The sequence below is a fragment of the Mytilus edulis genome, chromosome 9 (genome assembly GCF_963676685.1).
Source record: "Mytilus edulis chromosome 9, xbMytEdul2.2, whole genome shotgun sequence".
In the NCBI taxonomy this organism is placed as follows: Eukaryota; Metazoa; Mollusca; class Bivalvia; order Mytilida; family Mytilidae; genus Mytilus; species Mytilus edulis.
Window position 1 is genome coordinate 40,490,104 of NC_092352.1, and position 21,318 is coordinate 40,511,421.

The 21,318-nt window shown below is 31.1% G+C and overlaps 1 protein-coding gene across 2 annotated transcripts; it reads right to left on the reverse strand.

Annotated features, from left to right (window-relative positions):
- Positions 1–211: 211 nt before the first annotated feature.
- On the reverse strand, positions 212–21,315 carry LOC139488322 (testis-expressed protein 2-like). 2 transcript variants are annotated; one of them, XM_071273854.1, is made up of 8 exons: positions 21,156–21,315; positions 17,071–18,465; positions 14,344–15,225; positions 13,484–13,710; positions 11,267–11,359; positions 10,315–10,515; positions 9,449–9,569; positions 212–7,325 (listed from the first exon to the last, which is right to left on the reverse strand). In XM_071273854.1, the coding sequence occupies exons 2-8, from the start codon at positions 18,403–18,405 to the stop codon at positions 7,188–7,190; spliced, it is 2,997 nt and encodes a 998-aa protein (XP_071129955.1). In that variant the 5' UTR covers positions 18,406–18,465; positions 21,156–21,315; the 3' UTR covers positions 212–7,187. The 2 variants fall into 2 exon arrangements, with proteins under 2 accessions (XP_071129955.1, XP_071129956.1); XM_071273855.1 differs by having other exon boundaries at positions 212–2,375; positions 21,156–21,312.
- Between the last annotated feature and the right edge of the window lie 3 nt (positions 21,316–21,318).

Here is a 21,318-nt window from a genome sequence, read left to right on the forward strand (position 1 = left end):
AATGGTGAAAGTGACAGAACCAAAATTCAAATATGATATGTGTTTTGTGGTCATAAGATTTGTGATTAAGTTTTATAACATTTGGTTGAGGCAAACTAAAGTGAGAGAACGGAAACCAATTTTGCGATTTACATAGGTACAGCTAGACCAACAAGGGTAAAACTCTGCTTTAGCAGGGGCATAATGACTTATTTTGCAAATGACAAGACAATTTTATACAATATATAATTTATTATTAGCAACAAATATTGATTAACAATAATACAATGCTGATCCACCGACTTGCATTTATACACTCACAACAATTCTCAAAACAAAGCTTATAACAAAGGCCAAAATTGCAATTACAGAAAGTTTAAGTCAGAAATATCAATATTTTGTTAAATTCTTTCACTGCAAATATGAGACAAATATGGCCAGGTCTCAAACTATAAAATGTCTTGCATGGCTATAAATTCAGTCTGTTACATTTAAATTTAAAGTACTAAGCTTAATGAATAAATAAAAATCTATTAATACTTTAAAAAATTCTAAATTTAGTTTTTCTATAAGATGTCTATTATTCTCTATTAATTTTCTATAAATAGAGAAAAGTTGTCTGTAAAAAATATAAAAAACAGAAATGCATTCATTAATTTTGTGTGTTAATGATTGTGCAAGATTTTATAGCCAGTCAAGGACGTTAAAAAAAACCATAAGAATAAATTTTGTATAAGTAAATATTATTCAAATAAAGCAAGAAAAAAAATATGATTTGTTAAAAATAACTTTTAGAAATATCATTTGACCTACTTAAAGATGGTTATTTGTTAAGAATGCTAAATTGTCAATGTTTAAGTATATATATATTTATTTCTTAACTATAACATTACACCTACCTGTTACCATGTAATGAAATAAAAACAATGTAAGAAAAATAACTTTGATTGATTATTATCTATCATTAATATAAAATCAACAAAAAATAATTCACTTCCATGAATATAAAACAAACAAAATAATTTAAACAGTACACAGAAATATACACCATGAATATTGAGACAAAATAATTTAAACAGTACACAGAAATATACACCATGAATATAAGACAAACAAAATAATTTAAACAGAACAAAGAAATATACAACTTATATTCACAAAAGTATAACAAATAAAAGTTACTCTTAACAAAATATTTCTTATAAATGCACCTTCCAGCTGTATTAATTTATTGCAGTAAACACTAAATGTTTGTTTGAAAATGCAGACTGTTTTGTACACATATTACTTTTTTTCTAAATAGACATTTTTTAAGAAAATGTATTATGTACACACTTTTTTTTTTTTTTTTTATACCAAAGACATATAATTGGTAGAGGGTGCAAATCATATGGAACTAAAGTACCTGAAGACTTTTTTCATTATTGTATTATTTGAAAGTTCATGTATGGAATTTAATGATATTTTATAGGATTATACACAAATGCAGACTATAAATGGCTAATTATATATATCAACTGAAACGAAAATTGATCGGTAACTACAAACAACAAATCAGCTCAATATCTGCAGATACAATTTATATCTTAGCAATTACTGTAGTTTTGAATTATGAAAGGATTCACATGAGTAAAACTAAATGATATAGTGGATTACATGTCTTCAACATAAATATCAAATATAACTTAAAATATATTCACCGACCACTTAAAGACTGAGGCATAACAAATTAACCCATTGGACACTTATGTCATAATCTGCTTTTCTGCACTTGTCAGTAGTACAGAAATATTTTTAAGGTTGGCATGAGACAAGTTTAACTAAGACAGTTTTTATTTACTTTTTAAAAAATTTCCAACAATCATACATAAAATTTCTATAAAGTGTCCCAAGTACACGGATACCCCCTCTTGCAGTATCATTTTCTATGTACTGTGGACCCTGCAATTGGGGTAAAAACCATAGTTTGGCATTAAATTTAGAAAGATCATATTATAGAGAACATGTGTACTAAGTGTCAACTTTCAAGCTGATTTGACTTCAACTTCATCAAAAACTACTTTGAAAAAAAACTTTAATCTGAAGTGGGACAGACAAACAAACAAACCGACAAACGAATGTAGAAACTAATGTATGCACAGACAAGAAAACATAATGCCTCTCTACTATCGTAGGTGGGGAATAAAACATATAAAAGCATTTGTAAACTGATGGATATATCATTGTTGTATCATGTGTTTTTGCTATCAATATTATTGATGGTCAACATTTTTGTAAGTTTAAGAATGTTTCTGATCAACTTCTGCTGTATATTCATTACCATGTGAACCTTTAGGTAGATACGGTACAAATGTAGGAAGAACTTGATCGTCCATGTTTGGAAGAACAATAGTTTTCTATAAAACAAAACAATAATTAGCCAAGGACTATTCTTTTAAAATGTATGTGGGAGGGTAGGAAGGGACTTTTAAAATATCCCCATAACCAAGAACCATTATTAGATAATTTTGCATAACAGTATTAGACACATACTGAAAAAAGACCCAAGACCCACAGTCAACAATTAAACTTCCGTTCCTACACTCCCACGTACATTTTAATGTTATATCTGTAAATAAAACAAAATTAAGATTTAAGTAGCTTAGTTTTTAGAAGGCATTGGAAATTTACCGAGTTCCAAATGTCACAAATCCATTAAAGGAAAATACAAATTAAGGCTTAAACAAAACCTTAGGTCATATTAACATGATAAAATGAAAAACATACTGATATGGAAAGAAATAAACAAGGGATATTGCAGAAACACTTTTATACCATCCCTTGTTAAATGTGAATTACTCTAGCAAGCTCTTCAAGTATAATATTTTACATGCAACAATACTCATAGATATTCTTACAGTATAATTCTTTTATACAAAATGTTTGAAGTAAATATATTATAAATGTTCAGACAACCTGCACCAAATATAACATTATAAACACACATTACAATTTAGGGTCTTAAAGTTTTTAAGGATACTTATATTTTAATTTAGGGGAAGAAAAAGGTAATCATAAAACTTTAATTTAATGTCACCCAAACAGAAGTATATTTGTAAAACCAATAGGGGTCTCGAATAGCAGATGTGTGCATGTTGAAAAGTAAATCAAATGCCCCGCAAAAAAACCCACAGCATTTGATATCTAAAAAGTTCAAAAATAGCAAAGGGAGATAATTTGTTAAAAAAAAAAGAAGCAAAGGGAGATAGTTTATGTTTAAATTAAGATTTGTATTATAATGATAACTTGATATTGTTTGAAAATACTAGGTCAGAAAAAGCTTAAGTGAGAATGACAAATAACAATAAAAACCCCATTTGATCCATATAAATACATCTGCAATACAATGTATATAATATTGTGAAACCATGGCATAAACAGATTTAATATATCATGTATCAATACCTTATGGATGTGTATACAAACTGTAATTTAGTTACCTGCGAAGATATTTAAATACTGGTAATTTTTGTGCACCATATCATAGAAGAAAATTTTCTATTTCAAGAGGACACTGTACATTATAAATGTGTCTTGACTACTGAAGATTCAACATTTTTCCTAGGAGTACTTACTTTCTTATAAAACAACTTGTTTGTTTCAGAATATGTTTTTCAAATGATGATTCAATTGAGTAAGATGATTTGAAGAATATCATGTTTAAAGACATATTTAAGAACAATATCATATAAACAAATTAGTAGAAATGCTATTCAATTTAGCAAAGGGAGATAATTTGTTAAAAAAAAAAAGAAGCAAAGGGAGATAGTTTATGTTTAAATTAAGATTTGTATTATAATGATAACTTGATATTGTTTGAAAATACTAGGTCAGAAAAAGCTTAAGTGAGAATGACAAATAACAATAAAAACCCCATTTGATCCATATAAATACATCTGCAATACAATGTATATAATATTGTGAAACCATGGCATAAACAGATTTAATATATCATGTATAAATACCTTATGAGGGATTATGATATCAATAATTTATTCACAACCTTGGTGAAAATCTTCAATAAAAATGAGCACCATCTAGATAATAGGTATAAAAGGATTAAGTAATCTATTATATGTCAGATATCATATGAGAAGCGGCCAAAGAAACTGATAAAACTAAAGTTTCTAAGGTCATTCAATTTAAAAACTGTATTAATATGGAGAGAAGTACAAATAATTAAAGGTAATAGGGAAAGAGTTGAAGGCAGAGCATAAATAGAAACAAACATATAATTCTTATTTTTTTTTAAACATTTCACCATTTTGGGACAAATAGGAAATGTCAGATGTAGATAGACACAGGCAAGTTATCATAAAATAGATTCAAAGGAAGGATCTGTCATGAGTTTGAAAGACATTAGGGTATGAGGGATAAACACAGGAACTAAAATGCAATGCAATAAGGATGTGTATACAAACTGTAATTTAGTTACCTGCGAAGATATTTAAATACTGGTAATTTTTGTGCACCATATCATAGAAGAAAATTTTCTATTTCAAGAGGACACTGTACATTATAAATGTGTCTTGACTACTGAAGATTCAACATTTTTCCTAGGAGTACTTACTTTCTTATAAAACAACTTGTTTGTTTCAGAATATGTTTTTCAAATGATGATTCAATTGAGTAAGATGATTTGAAGAATATCATGTTTAAAGACATATTTAAGAACAATATCATATAAACAAATTAGTAGAAATGCTATTCAATTTAGCAAAGGGAGATAATTTGTTAAAAAAAAAAAGAAGCAAAGGGAGATAGTTTATGTTTAAATTAAGATTTGTATTATAATGATAACTTGATATTGTTTGAAAATACTAGGTCAGAAAAAGCTTAAGTGAGAATGACAAATAACAATAAAAACCCCATTTGATCCATATAAATACATCTGCAATACAATGTATATAATATTGTGAAACCATGGCATAAACAGATTTAATATATCATGTATAAATACCTTATGAGGGATTATGATATCAATAATTTATTCACAACCTTGGTGAAAATCTTCAATAAAAATGAGCACCATCTAGATAATAGGTATAAAAGGATTAAGTAATCTATTATATGTCAGATATCATATGAGAAGCGGCCAAAGAAACTGATAAAACTAAAGTTTCTAAGGTCATTCAATTTAAAAACTGTATTAATATGGAGAGAAGTACAAATAATTAAAGGTAATAGGGAAAGAGTTGAAGGCAGAGCATAAATAGAAACAAACATATAATTCTTATTTTTTTTTAAACATTTCACCATTTTGGGACAAATAGGAAATGTCAGATGTAGATAGACACAGGCAAGTTATCATAAAATAGATTCAAAGGAAGGATCTGTCATGAGTTTGAAAGACATTAGGGTATGAGGGATAAACACAGGAACTAAAATGCAATGCAATAAGGATGTGTATACAAACTGTAATTTAGTTACCTGCGAAGATATTTAAATACTGGTAATTTTTGTGCACCATATCATAGAAGAAAATTTTCTATTTCAAGAGGACACTGTACATTATAAATGTGTCTTGACTACTGAAGATTCAACATTTTTCCTAGGAGTACTTACTTTCTTATAAAACAACTTGTTTGTTTCAGAATATGTTTTTCAAATGATGATTCAATTGAGTAAGATGATTTGAAGAATATCATGTTTAAAGACATATTTAAGAACAATATCATATAAACAATTTAGTAGAAATGCTATTCAATTTAGCTTAGAGCCACACTTATAAAAGTATTAACTCATTTCCATTGCTACTAGTTAACAACATATGAGGCTTATTGTAAAACATTCACCAGAGATGAAATGACAAAGAACAGCTATAGCCTTCAACAATGAGCAAAGCCCATACTGTATAGAAAGCTATTGTAGGGACTAACAGTAACATGATACATGTAAAACAAGAAAATCAACAGCTTGATTTATGAAAGTACAACAAATAAATAAAAAATTGAGAGAAACCAACCAATGAAGACCACAAATTGAATAAAGGCTGCTAAATTGGGATAGGCACATACAGAATTCAGCCTTTTAACATTATCTTATTTGTAACAAATAATTGATATATCTGCCTTGAATATTTTGATTGTTGATCTATGTTCTCTTTAGGTCTAAATGCTGTTAAAATCAAGATAGTTTGTCCTTGTAAAATTTCACTAAATTCTCTAATTTGGCTTATTAGTAGTAATAATGTCAATACTTTATGAGACAAACTTAACAATAATCATTCTATTTCACTTTCATACATGTTTATGCAACAACTTCAAATATTTCACTTAGTATTGGAGACCAAACAGATAAAAAAAAATAACAAAGTAAGCCCAATAATGTCCTGTCTTCCTCTAAAATACTCTAAAGCATCATTCTCAGATAATCACAGATAAACTTTGACTTTTGACATATTTTACCTTTTCAGTTTCTATATAAAAAAAATCAGTGTCTCGCCTTCTCTTTCTATTAATCACAGGCTCAATAAAAATGAGTAAATAAATCAATTAAATATTCCTGTTGATACTATCTTTTGATTGTAAGAAGCTTCTGTCCAAGTTTGGTAAAAATCCAGGATAGTTTATGAATCTAATAAATGTTTAAAAACTTAAACTGCAGACTGAATGTAATGTTAACTGGAAGAAAACTTCTTTTTTTCTATATACTAGCTTTTGATCATAAACAAGCTTCTGTCCAAGTTTGGTTCAAATCCAAAATAGTGTAAGAAAGTTATAAAAATTTCAAAAACTTTAACCACAGAGTGAATATTTGTGGCCGCCGGAATATAGGATCACTTAGTCTCGCTTTATCGACTAAAGTAGAAGGCTAAACAAAAACACTCTAGTTAGAGGTTTTTATTCTTACACAATTCAAAAAAAATCCTACATATGCAGATGCACAGAAATTTAAGTATTTGTCATCTTCTGCCTAGTGACAGAACTGCATCTTAATAAAATTCTAAGGTTGATGTTTTTGATATGTGAAGAAAGTTGTTTACTTTATAAATATTGTGAAAAAGCTACTCAGTAGTTAACAATATTTAGGTAGTACAAAACACTACAATAACAAACATTAGGAAGCCGCAATCATTAGGTTGTCAGTGCATTAAGCTTGGGATTTCCATGGTAACATAAATTGCGCTGATCTCTGAATTTAGGCACAACTGTGAATTGCTGACATTATTACACAGAGGAACCAGTTTGTGAAGACAGGGATGCAGTTGAAGGAGGCTTAGGAACAACAGGCACTGTGTCAGTATCGTATTCTGGGAACAGTATTGGGATAACGAAATCATCTAGGTTTGGCATGACCAGGACTCGCTACAAAAATCAGCATTTAATGTTTTTTACATCAATATAATTTTCACTGATTACTGCGGATTCATTATTATTCGTGGAATTTTAATTTTTGTGCATTTCCTGATTTGTAGGTAGACTACAAATTCAGAGTTTCAAAGAAACAATAATTTAAAGTTTTAAAGAAGTACAAATTTTAGATTGACTTGTATGCAGATTTTGACAAACCTACAAACTCTAGTATTTGCAAAACACATTCATTCTTAATCCACGAAAAATTGGTAATCACAAAAATGAATTAATCCACAGTACATCTTCATAAGTATGTATATATTTTTTTTCTCTGTTAGTGTTATGTATTTTATTTCATTTTTATAAAGTGTATTGAATCATAAATATTTAAGTTATTAATGTAGAGCATCTTGTTTCAATGTAAATGATGAAGACATACAGCTATAGAATATATACTAATGTTGAATACTAATAGTGTTTTTTTTAATAATCTAAATACTAGTTGTCTCATTTGCATATACCCAATTAGAGTTATAATTCACTGTTACAAATAATTGATTGATTTCTAGATATCATTGCACTTCTCATGTAACAGAATATCTCCCATTTGAAAGAATAATAAGACAGCTTTATTTCAATTGTTGTAAACACAATCCTATCCTTTTTCCCTCGAGTGTGACCTACTGATTTAGACTTATCCTTTTTCCCTCGAGTCTGATTTAGACTTATCCTCTTTCCCTCGAGTGTGACCTACTGATTTAGACTTATCCTCTTTCCCTTGAGTGTGACCTACTGATTTAGACTTATCCTCTTTCCCTCGAGTGTGACCTACTGACTTAGACTTATCCTCTTTCCCTCAAAAGTGACCTACTGACTTAGACTTATCCTCTTTCCCTCAAGTGTGACCTACTGACTTAGACTTATCCTCTTTCCCTCGAGTGTGACCTACTGACTTAGACTTATCCTCTTTCCCTCGAGTGTGACCTACTGACTTAGACTTATCCTCTTTCCCTCGAGTGTGACCTACTGATTTAGACTTATCCTCTCTCCCTCGAGTGTGACCTACTGATTTAGACTTATCCTCTTTCCCTCGAGTGTGACCTACTGATTTAGACTTATCCTCTTTCCCTCGAGTGTGACCTACTGATTTAGACTTATCCTCTTTCCCTCGAGTGTGACCTACTGACTTAGACTTATCCTCTTTCCCTCAAGTATGACCTACTGACTTAGACTTATCCTCTTTCCCTCGAGTGTGACCTACTGACTTAGACTTATCCTCTTTCCCTCAAAAGTTACCAACTGATTTAGACTTATCCTCTTTCCCTCAAGTGTGACCTACTGACTTAGACTTATCCTCTTTCTCTCAAGTGTGACCTACTGACTTAGACTTATCCTCTTTCCCTCAAGTGTGACCTACTGATTTAGACTTATCCTCTTTCCCTCAAGTGTGACCTACTGATTTAGACTTATCCTCTTTCCCTCAAGTGTGACCTACTGACTTAGACTTATCCTCTTTCCCTCCAGTGTGACCTACTGATTTAGACTTATCCTCTTTCCCTCGAGTGTGACCTACTGACTTAGACTTATCCTCTTTCCCTCAAAAGTGACCTACTGACTTAGACTTATCCTCTTTCCCTCAAAAGTGACCTACTGACTTAGACTTATCCTCTTTCCCTCAAGTGTGACCTACTGACTTAGACTTATCCTCTTTCCCTCAAGTGTGACCTCCTGACTTAGACTTATCGCCTGTTTTGTCCTTTAATGAGCAACACAACTGGTGCTTTAATGAGCAACACAACTGGTGCCACAGGATATACTTACCCTTCCAGAGCACCTGAGATCACCCCTGGTTTTTGGTAGAGTTCATGCTTGTCAGTCTTCAGTTTACTGTAGTGTTTTGTGTACTGTTGTTCATTAGGTTATTTTCTTTTGTTTTTTTGCCATATAATTGTCATGTTTTGGACTTGTGAGTTTGAAACCTTTGGTATTTATTCATCTAGCTTTTACACAATAACTTAATATTCTAATTGATAATAAAAATTGAAGCCATTATAAATATTTTATGACTTTTACCATCATAACTTGTAAATAATTTTGTAAACTTCTAGTGTCTCAAAATTTAATAAGTAACTAACCTGAAATTCAATAGATAATTTTTTCTCTATAAATTCTGTAATATGTGAGACAGTAACTCTCCTCTCACCAACTTTTGGTTTGGCAACTAAAGTTAATTTGGGGTTTCCTCTAAATCCATACCTTTAAAATATTAAGAATATGATGCATTTCAACTCTAAGAAGAAAAATTGATCACACATTTCTTGTAAAATAAAATAAAAATAAAATAATGCATTTCCGTAAAAAACTCTGGTTTTAGTGAACATCGTTCGTGTATTTAGGGGCATCATCACTTCTGTTCCAATGTTGAGTGAGTGGTAGTAAACTATAATACTATATAACACACATTATTCGGCAAATTAATTTCTCATAATTGACAATCAGCACTGCTGTCATTAGAGGATTGTGATTAAGTACTTACAAAACGAACTTTAGTTCTAGTTTATCCTGCACAATGGCGATCACTTAGATGCTTGATGAACGTTAATAGTGTAGGGATACAGGCGATCCCCTCTATCTGGTGCATAATTGACGAGTTTTTTCCGGTGACAGATGAACTCGAAAATGGTCTATTCAAATAAGTAAAATAACGGTTTAATTCTTGTACGAAAAATGAAAGAAAAACAAATATGTAACACATAAACAAACAATAAATACTGAATTAGAGACTCCTTACTTGGGACAGGCACATACATAGAGAATGTGGTGGGGTTAAACATGTTAGCCAGATGCCAACCCTCCCTCTAACCTTGGACAGTGTTGTAACAGTACAACATAAGAACGAACTATGAAAATCAGTTGAAAAAGTCTTAACTCATCAGATGGATAAAAATACAAATACTACAAATACAAGTGGATGTGGACATATGCACACAAGTAATCATACCATATTCTGTCAGTAGGTGGGGGAGGAATGTTGATAGCTAATACTCCCGACAGGAAACGTAACTCTACTGTAAGGACCAAAGGTGTATTGGACACCTCTTCCATTGCTTTCTTAACATACTTCATTTCTGTGGCTGATTGAAAATACTTAGAATCTGTGATCTTCTTCAAATATCTCATAAATCTACGTTTACCACCTCCACTGAAAACATAATATAAATCATTAAAGGAACAACCATTTAAGTTCGAGGGAAAGGGGGGGGGGGATATGGTTTTTTCCTAAAATAAAATCTAATCCCCAATTTGGCACAATTTGATGAAAAAATATTGTGGTCAAGCAGATGACAAAAATAATATTCTGAATCCCGATTTTCATCATACCTTATAGTGTTCAATTTTGAAAAAAAAGGATTTGATTGATACTGTTGAAAAACTAAAAAAAAATTTGCTCACAAATAACACTGCTGTAAGTATCAATAAGTCGGCCTTATGTGCATCAAAGCACAAAGAGGATTAAGTAGTAAGTATCAATAAATCAGGACTTTGTATTGGAAAGGATGTGAAATTCCATTACACAGTATTGCATGCATGTTTGAATGTCTAATGGTAGTAAGTTTCCAATTTTGGAAAAAGAACCATTAACCGTCTGTTGGAAAACTGTACAAGTTTCTTATGCATATTCAGTAAACTAGAGCTTTGATGAGTGATGAATAATAAAACACATTACACAGTATAGCATTGCTGAATATTATATAAAGCCTGATATCAATTTTTTTTCTAATTTCTAGTTATTGTATGAAAATAGCTAGTACTAATTTTACCTTCTTTTCTTTATTTTCAATTTCTAAAGTTATCCCTTTCTGTTCCATTTTTTACTTTTTTTGATTGGAAAGATAATGCACAATGTTAAAATTTAATATCAAGTATGACTATTTTAAAAAATAAATTTGAACCTTTCTTCACTTCCTTGAGAAGCTACTACTTCTTCTTCTTCATCAGTAGAAGACTCAGCGCTGTCTTCCTCTTCCTCATCAGTTACTGCAGATCTATAGATAAAGAAAGTAACATTAATATGAAATATAGCTGCAATGAACATGTCTAAAGAATTGCAAGATATTGAAAAAACTACGCTCCACTAAAAAATAAAGAAAAATTTAAATATTCTGAAAATATAACTTTCATTACAATCAAGCAAGGGAGACTCAAAAACCGTTTTCCATATTTTTTATACTTAATTGACCATGACAACTGACCAATTGACCCCAAATTAAAAAATCTGCTTTCCATTTCCTATATCTTCAATCTGTATAAATATAGTTCCAGTCTAGCATGACTCTAGCAAGGGAAACTAAAATTACCATAACATTCTTTTTTTTTTTTTTTATTGCACAAAACAGTGACCTTTATCCAATTTTTTTTCAAGATCATATAATAAATTGCTTTGCTGAGGGCATAATTGCTTTGCTTTGCTTTGCTTTGCTTAGCGCATAATTGTTTTGCTGAGCGTGCAATATTCACGCTTGATACAGGTTTGAATTTGGATTGTAATTAAATATTTGACACATAATAGGTTTTTGCCACAGAGTAACTGTAGTCAAATAACTTAAAAATTGGTTATATGATTTGAATTTATATTCAATTTTTGTTTTTGTTCAATACACTATGCTGTTGCAAATTGACCACCTGCCCTCCCTAAATCACTTTTGTGCAATATCCTGTTAGATATTAACCCCCCCAAAAAAATATTTTGAAGAAATTTTCTTTTTAATTTCTGAAAACTGAGATGAGAAAAAAAAGTCCTCCCCCACAAATTCTTATTTAACTACCCACCCCCTCCCCCTTTCCCTTATTCCAAAAAATATTCATTTCCTCAAGATATAGTCAAAATCTCAATTCAAATTTTGATCAAGTTTGCAACCAAATATTGTTGTTTTGAATTAAAATTGGATTACCTCCCTTAGGCTGCTTTTAAATTGTCTTAATTAATTGTTCTTTAACCAGAAAAAAACTTGTTTTTTTGCTCTTTTTTGCCCCGATTTAAGCCATACACCGCCCCCCCCCCCCCTAGTCAATCCTAACCATCCCTTTGTTTTATGGAAACTTATGGTATAATTTCAGAGATATTCATACAATTTAACACAAGTTATTGTCTGAAAACTACAAAAATGCTTATTTGGGCCCTTTTTTTGTAGTTGCCGCCACCAACGAGATACCAAAATCAGTTAGGGTACTACTTGTACAAGTTATTTTTATCTACTTGAAGAAGTAAAAAAAATATACACATATAAGTAAATAAATAATGTTTGAATAATCTCCCCTTAATTTTCTCAAAAACTTACATGTATTAGTAAATTTTTCTTACAATCCCACAAAAGTCCTCAAGTTTTGAGATGTAAATTCATGCCTTTAATGATTTTTCCCAGGTTTGCTCAATTTTTTCATCTCATTAATTTAACAAAGAAACTGATTGTGCAAAGATCTTAAGTACTTGCGCAAGGCCTTCAAAAATTGCTCCTTGGGGGCTTGTAAATGAGCAGTGTTCTGAAGATAACAGACAAATGGAATATTCATTGTCCATGAAATTACACTTAAATGATTAGTAAAGAGATCTGCAAAGGGCAGAAAATTTAAAATTCTATTTGAGCAAAGAAATTATAAGAATTCAATAAAAGAAGATAGGATGTAAAAAAATCTGAATGTCTAAGGGACATAGCTCAGCCAATATTTTTTTTACCTATACAAGTAAATACAATTCACTAATTTCACTTGTATAAGTATCCTACAAATTTACTTATATAAGTATATTAATATTACTTCTTCAAGTAATTAAAAATAAATTGTACAAGTAGTACCCCTGACTGAATATACGACCAAATTTTTTCATTTTTTTGTGGTTGTATAAAAACTCAAAAGTTCAGATTGTACTGTCATACATACAATGACATATAGCATTAGAGGGTACTTTAAACAAGAATAACTATGATAATAGTCCTTGCTTGTTATTTTTTTCAAATATCAGGTTGTTTTTATAGTGCAAATTTTGTGTGGTACTATATGGACATAGGTACCAAAGCATCAACATTGACTATTGAAAACCTGACGGAAGTTTAAACAAAGACAGCATTAGACCCCTACCAATATGAATTATAAAGTTTATCACTAATACATACTTTGAATGAGGTTTTCTGGACTCTGTGGTTTCTTTAGCAGCTTTCTTCAGTTTCATTAAGTTTACTTTAGTCTCAATTGTCATTTTGAATCCACCTCCATAGTTTATGTCTAAATCTACCCAGAATCCCTGATTATTCAAGAAAGGCTTACCAGCTCTGCGTATAACTGGCATTTCTGATCCCAGATTTATATCTGTGATTTTAAATGCTTCTATAAAATATGGGATCTATAAAAGATTGAAACAAGATTTTTTTTTAACTCGAAGTTGTTCAAAGATATTGCATTGCGTGATTTTTATGATATTAAATACACATGATACAATTTATACAAAATGTGTGGTTACTGTGGTATCAACAATTAAACCCTAAATAAAACTCAAATTTGATGAACTTGATGAATTGGCCTCTTGATGAACATGATTGGAGAGCCAGAGTGCTTGGATAAAACACCCATCTTTCAATAGGAAAACTGACAATTCTAGTCAATTAATATTGGAGTCAATGCACCTGCTACTTGCAGTATTCAAACTCACAATCTCATGTACCTCTAATATCTAATAGCAATGAATATCATGTACATGAATATTAACATAATTTTTCAGATTATTCCATACACATTTTTCTTTCCTCTCTTTAATTACAAATCAATGAAAGCAGTCATTGTTGAAGGCTGTACATTTACCTATAATGGTTTACTTTTATAAATTGTTATTTGGATGGAGAGTTGTTTCATTGGCACTCACACCACATCTTCCTATATCTATATGACACAATTTGGTTTAGTGGATCATTATCCACATGTCTTTTAGTATACATCATGTACATATTAAACAGATATGTATATAGAATATACAACTTACATGTATTTTATCTAGTTTCTTTTGCAGCTTGTCCATTACTTTATCAGCCCAGTATTTCTGATGAAGAAAATCCCATGAACATCTGGAAATCATAGCATTTACCCAAAGTAATTGTGTTTCACAGTCTATAATGTTTCCTACACTTTTTTTATTGATTATAAAGTCAGTATAATATTCCCTTGGCATACATCTTCCCATATAAGAAACAAATTCTTCAATACTGAAGGGAGCAGATTCTGTTTCGCCTTGTTCATTCATTGGTGAAGATGAACCAGTTGAACTTATAGAATCTGTTGACCCATGGCGCTTATGTTGAGGCGTCCCATCAGAACTTTGACGCTTATGTTGAGCCTCTGTGGAAGATGTTGAAACATTTTGTGTTTTAGAGGATCCTTTTTGGAGAAAATATTGCTTAATGACTTCTAAATGAAGCTTTAACGGAGTCCCTTTACATGCAGCGTCAATCTTTTTGAACCACTCTTCCTTTTCATGACAAGTCCTTGCAAATAAATACAGAATGCTAGGACCACACTTATCTTCACTAATGATTTCAAAACCTTGGTCTGACTCCGGTAATGATTCATTAACTTTACTACCTGGTTTCTTCAAGGCGATGCATATTGGGTATTTTTTACTCCATATTCTTTTTTTCACAAGACCAGGAGGCATAAGGAAGACCCTGCTTCCTTCAAGGTTGAAAATTCTCTGATGAATATATTCAATATTCTTTGGAGGTTCTTCATCCCACATAGCTCTTTTAGCAATATTAGTTTTTGGAAATCTTAGACGTAATGTAACACCATCTAAGGTGACATGCACTGAATGTGTATTGTTAATGTGATAGTTTTCTGGATTATAATCTGCACTTTCATTCATCCAACCCTGAAAAATAGTAAATATTGCACAATGTTGCATAAACAAGAAATTATTTAACAATGTTTAAATCTGAATTGTTTTTGAATTCTTTTAAATTGATAAGAAATGTATGAAGAATTCTTTTAAATTGATAAGAAATGTATGAAGAAAACTAAAACACTTTATTAGGTTAGACATGAAGTTACTTATATTCTAATATTTAAACTTTTTAAAGGTAACTAAATAACCCCTTAGCCATGTAAGCCATCCATACATTCGAAGCCTATTTAGTTGGGTTTGTTTTCATCATACTTTTCTTATCAATTTTCCAGAATTTAAAATTATTCATGATTCAAATAATTCCTTGTTAAAGAGTTATTGCACAAAACACATATATATAACAGTTTTTTTTAGTGAATGTATGTAAAGCTATGACTTTGAATGGCCTATTTGTGTTGAATTCTAAACAACAGTTGAAAACAATTGAAATGGTTCGAGACCACAAATAATTTCGTAGTGCATTTCTTTTAGAACATAATTGGAAATTAAAAAAATCCCACCTGCACTTTCTCAATGAAATTTTTACAGTGTGTTGTACTACTTTTGGGACAAATTATATCAAAATTATAGAAAACTTCATCGGCTCTAACTCAAAATATGGACAATTTTATGTTTAGGGTGTCTTGAAATCTTTTGACAGCTTCCGAAGTGCTAAATTTTAACCTTTTTCAGCTGGACCAAATCACTACTTTCCTTTAAAATTCTGGACCCAAATTTTTTTACAGTGTAATTTCACCCCCCTACTTGCAATTTGAAGCATTAAACATGGAGAAATAAATTTTGGAAGGGGTATAAAAACATTGGCAAGTAACCCACTGTCAACACTAGGGACTATATTTGTGGAAAACGACAAATCAAGGGATGACAATTGTGGTCTAGAACCAAATGGGGGATCTGATATTGGTCTACCATATACTTAAAACAAATTTTTTTTTTTATTTCTTTAGGGTGTTTAGCATATCTTGAATTATCCCCAAACAGAATCAATTTGTATCAATTTTTAGCTTTTCATGAATCATAATTAAGTAAAGTTGCAACTTAAACCTGTTGTCTATAAAACTATAAATTTTTCAATTATTTGTAAGGACTGTACAAGAGTCAAATGTAGAATGCAAAACAGGCACTATTTAAAAAACTCAAAAACCTTAACATTTGGGAGTAAGAGGAAAGATTTGTCAGGCCAGAATCATTTGTCCGGATTTGATAGCATGTTTTACAATGTATACTGCAAAGGCCTAAATTAATATTTTGTTTGTTTCCCCAATCCCGACCCTGCCAAGCAAGGTGTGGGTAGGTAGGTAGGGAAATAATTTAATTTTTTTCCAAAAACTTGAACAATATCGAACGATGCAGCAAGCCTGAAAATTAGAAAGGAATAAAAAAAAATTCTACTTAGTTTTGACAATAAAATTTTATGTGTAGCACAGTTTTTGCAGGGTCGGTCCGGATTGGGGAAACAAACAATATTTTATTTTAAGCCAAATTGTTTTCCTTTTGAACTAGCAATTTAGCACTTTTAAAATCTAGTTCAGTGTGTTCATGGTGGTAGTCTAGTACTGAGCAGGGTTCATATTAACGTTTTTTTTTTGTATATTTGCAATTTTATTTGCCTCCCTATGTCATGTATGTTAAACATGTCAAAACAGTCATTATCTTCAGCAACATCGCTCAAATTTGCCACAATAAAATATACCGGTACTTTGTTTTCTGATCAAGTGTATGTAAAGTACAGGTGTATTCCTTAGACTTTAAAATTTATTAAATTAAATTGAGCAACAAAAATCATGTTTGTCAAAAGCTTTTCCACTGTACCTTATGTACTGTAACACCATCAGCAAGGCTAACATCCTTCAAATTAGGTTCTGTCATAGGCTGCAAATCTTTGACTGGAATTATCTTTGGCAAAGTTTTAGGCATACTTGGCTTTGTTAAAAATATATAAGAAATCCACCCCAGAGAAGCAATAAAACTTCCTAATATCATACCAGAAATATATGACGGTAGGGGAATGACAATATACAAAAACACAATACCAATCACAATCAGGAATTTTTTTGTAGGAACATGTTTTTCTACACTTTCTGCTACACCCTGTAGTTTTGACGGATGTGACTGAGGTTTTACTGTAACTGTTTCATCAGCTGCATTATAAAATGTTGCCTCTTCTAACTCATCTACCTTATCTTTGGATAATTTTGACATCGCTACAGGGGAAGTAAATTTTGGAACTTTGCTTTTCACTAATCTTCGCTTTAAAGAAGTTTTCGGCTTCTTTGTTTCAAAAGTATTGTGACTACTAGTGACAGAAGGTACCCCTGTAAAATCTTCAATCGGTTCATTTGAATAAAAGTCATCTACAATATTGAATTCTTCAACTTCCACTGTTTCTATTTCAGTATCAGAATGTGACTTCCCTTCAAAAACATCAGTGTGTTCTTCCAGAACTTTGTCAGGAGTTGGATTAACATGCTTAAGCTGTTCAACTGTTTCTTTTTTCACTGCATGTTGAATTTCTCCTGTTCTTTCAGTTGTTTTACTTGTGTCAGTATTTATTGCCTTCATTTCTTTTACTTTTACTTTTTCATCTTCATCTTTACCGATATTTTCAGATAATTCTTCAATTTTTTTCCTTGCCCTTTCAGCTTTATCTTTCACAGCAGAAGAAATTTCAGCCACATTCTGTTTCAGCCATGACATAGCAGAGCCCTCTTCTTCAACAGATTTTGAATATTTCTGCAGTTTGTCAGCACTCGAGGACCTTATTGGGATGGGTTCAGCTGTAGTGTTAGCACTAATCTGAGTAGGGATATCCCAACTCCTCTGTGAAGCAACAACTTTTTTGGGCTCTCCTACTTCTTTTTTTATGAATCTTTTTTTATCCTCTGAAGGTTTGTCACTCTCATCATGACTTTTCTTGTCTGTAGACATTTTATTTGGAGAGTCAGGAGGTTTATTATCTTTTTTTAGTTTGTCAGATTCCACTTTCTTCGTCAATTCTCCTGTCATAGTCGTCAAGTCTTCCTCATCATCTTCATCTTCTTCTAATGACTTAAAACTGAATTTCATGGCAGGCGTAGAATCCATCTTTTTACCCAAGCCTTTTGTTGGTGGCGGTGGTCGAGCTGGTACTTCTCTCTTAAAACTCATGATGTTGATTTTTTGTTGGAATCAGAGAATGTACATCTTGGTCAGATATATGTTTCAATACTAAAAGTAAAAAAAATATGAATATATGTATATATAAATGTATATTTGTTACCGTAAATAGGTGAAATTAGGAACTACATGTATTTACTCGAATTTAGGAATTTCATGTAATTCCTGATGCATTTAGTAAATACATAGATATGGCTGTTATGAATCTTAACTCAGCTTAAAGGAAGGAATTTTAAATGGATCTTACTCGAGGAATCAACTCACTTTCTCAGCATTCATAACATTAGCTTTGCAAGGTGCCATCAGTAAGTCAGAGTGTGCATGTAAAGCCGGTTGTGTTCAAATGTCATGCAAGTCTAATGCATATGTTTTGTGTAACTCAATATGTCACAACAGTTTGTTATGTCATAATAAGTAACTTGCATTTATTGTATAAATAGGTATTCATTCTATATGTAATCATGTTAATTGATTAAATGTACATTAGATAATTCATGTATAATATATTGTAATTTTATGGATTTATTGTTTTGCATGTTGTAAATTATTTACAGCGAGTTTCAAAAATTATAAAACAGCTATTTTACAGTGTCAATACACAAACTGTTAAATAAGATCGTGCAATCTTTGGGTACCTTTGATTCCTAACCCTAAGGTAAGCCCTACAAAACCTACCCCTTTACTTTCATATCGTTCCTTGAATTATGTCTAAAATTTTAGATGTCAGTAAAAAGCTGTAAAAATTACAAAAATTCAGTGAATACCTGAAACAATCAGTAACTACATGTAATTACTATATAGATTAGTAATTACATGTATTTACCATGTTTACTGAATTGTTCAATAATTACTTTTAATTCCCAATTTGACTTAATGTCTCATATCAGTGTCCAATATCTTAACCCTCTTATCAACATCCAACATTGTCCAATATGACTCTATGAATCACAAAAACGATGTCTGCTCTCCTCTCATAGTGAGGTCTATAAATTTCATTGAATCGTCTTTTTTTAGATTGACTTTTGTGTATATTATCTGTATTTTTTTGTATCTATCATGTCTATAGTATTTTTCTTTTGATTGATGTGAATAATAGAGCCTAAGAGGGAGAATAGATATTTGCACAGTGATTTAAACAGCAATTACTAACAAAAAAATGAATCCCAACCTTCTACCTGTGGTATTAAACATTGTGGTACAATTTGAGAGAAAATGAAATACTTATACACAAGTTATTATCCTGAAAGTAGAAAAATGCTTGTTTTCGGCCCCTTTTGGGCCCTTAATTCCTAAAAGGTTGGTCCCACTATCCCCAAAATCAATCCCAACCTTTTTTTTGTGGTATTGAACCTTCTTCAAAAATTTCATAGAGATCCATTCACTTAAACTAAAGTTATTGTCTGGAAACCAATGTGTCCTCAGACGACAACGCAGAAGACTCACTAATAGATGCAGACTTGACAACATCATACCATTATATGATCCCAAAAATATTTTTGCGGATTTATAAAAATCAGAAAATTACAAATTAATTAAAAGAGTGATCTAATACGGCAGTTCCAGGAGATGAATCTGTCATGTGACTCTATCACCAAGTGACAAAATGTAGGCATCGTCACTTCCAACAAAATATTTGGGAAATTAAAATCTAATTTAAAAATGGTCACCCTCCCTCAGTCTTACGGCAGTCTGCACCAAACACTTTTTCAACTACTAGTCTATAAAGACCAATATTCTGACATTTTTCTTATTAGTCCAAACAAAGTTTTGCAAAAACTTACTAGTCTGAATGAAATTTTACTAGTCTGGGGCATCGGACTAGTGGCTAACCGTGCAGACTGACTTACGGGAATGAAGATTACATACTTAGGGAACATAAATTATTTCTATACTAAACCTATAAATGATATTTATGAAAGTGCTGGAAACTTTTATAGTAAATAGAGCAGGGATACAGGCAAGCCTTCTATCTTGTAAAAGAGGGACGAAAGATACCAAAGGGATAGTCAAACTCATAAATCTAAAACAAACTGACAACGCCATGGCTAAAAATGAAAAAGACAAACAGAAAAACAATAGTAAACAATGGCACAACATAGAAAACTAAAGAATAAACAACACGAACCCCAAAATATAAAGGACCTTATAAAGGAGTGCATAATATATGATCCTTTCCCAAGAAAGACATGATTCCAAAACCGACGTATACAGTATAAAATAAATTTGGCTTATTTTGGCAACCCCTTAAATACCATAAATATTTGACCATGTTGACAACCTTTACAAGAACAAACATGACAAAGGAAACAACATGAACAACAACCTCTTATGTTCTACTTTATTGCTGAGCGACTCATATATCCAAAAAACATCTGACCATCAAACAGTAAATAAGATAAAGAAAATAAAAGAATGCAAGAGCATCATATTTTTTATTGACAGGTAAATGGTAGCAATATAAAATATGTTTAAAGACTGACTAGATTATATTCTAGACTGGTCAATGCTGTAAAGTGAATAAAACTGTAAAACATAAGTGTAAATGTACAGATATTTTCAAATAACACTCCAATAGGAATTCTTTTCTTAGCAAGGAAGAAGAGATGTAAAAAATAAATAGTGATAATAATCAGATGATTCTCAGATGCCAGATGGTCAATGAAAATTTGTACAGTTATCACTATTCTGTCTGTTTAATGTAAAGACAACACCACACACCTTTTTTGCAAAATATAAATTACCTATATTTTGTCTTTTTTCACAGCATTAATAACGACAATGTCTATCTTTTGTACTTTGAACTGTTCCAGGAAATTTTGCTTTCTGCTACACAAATAATAAATTAGAGTTGTCTCCCTTACAAAATTGTTCTGGTTCCATGTTGTCCCTTTAAGAATTATCGAG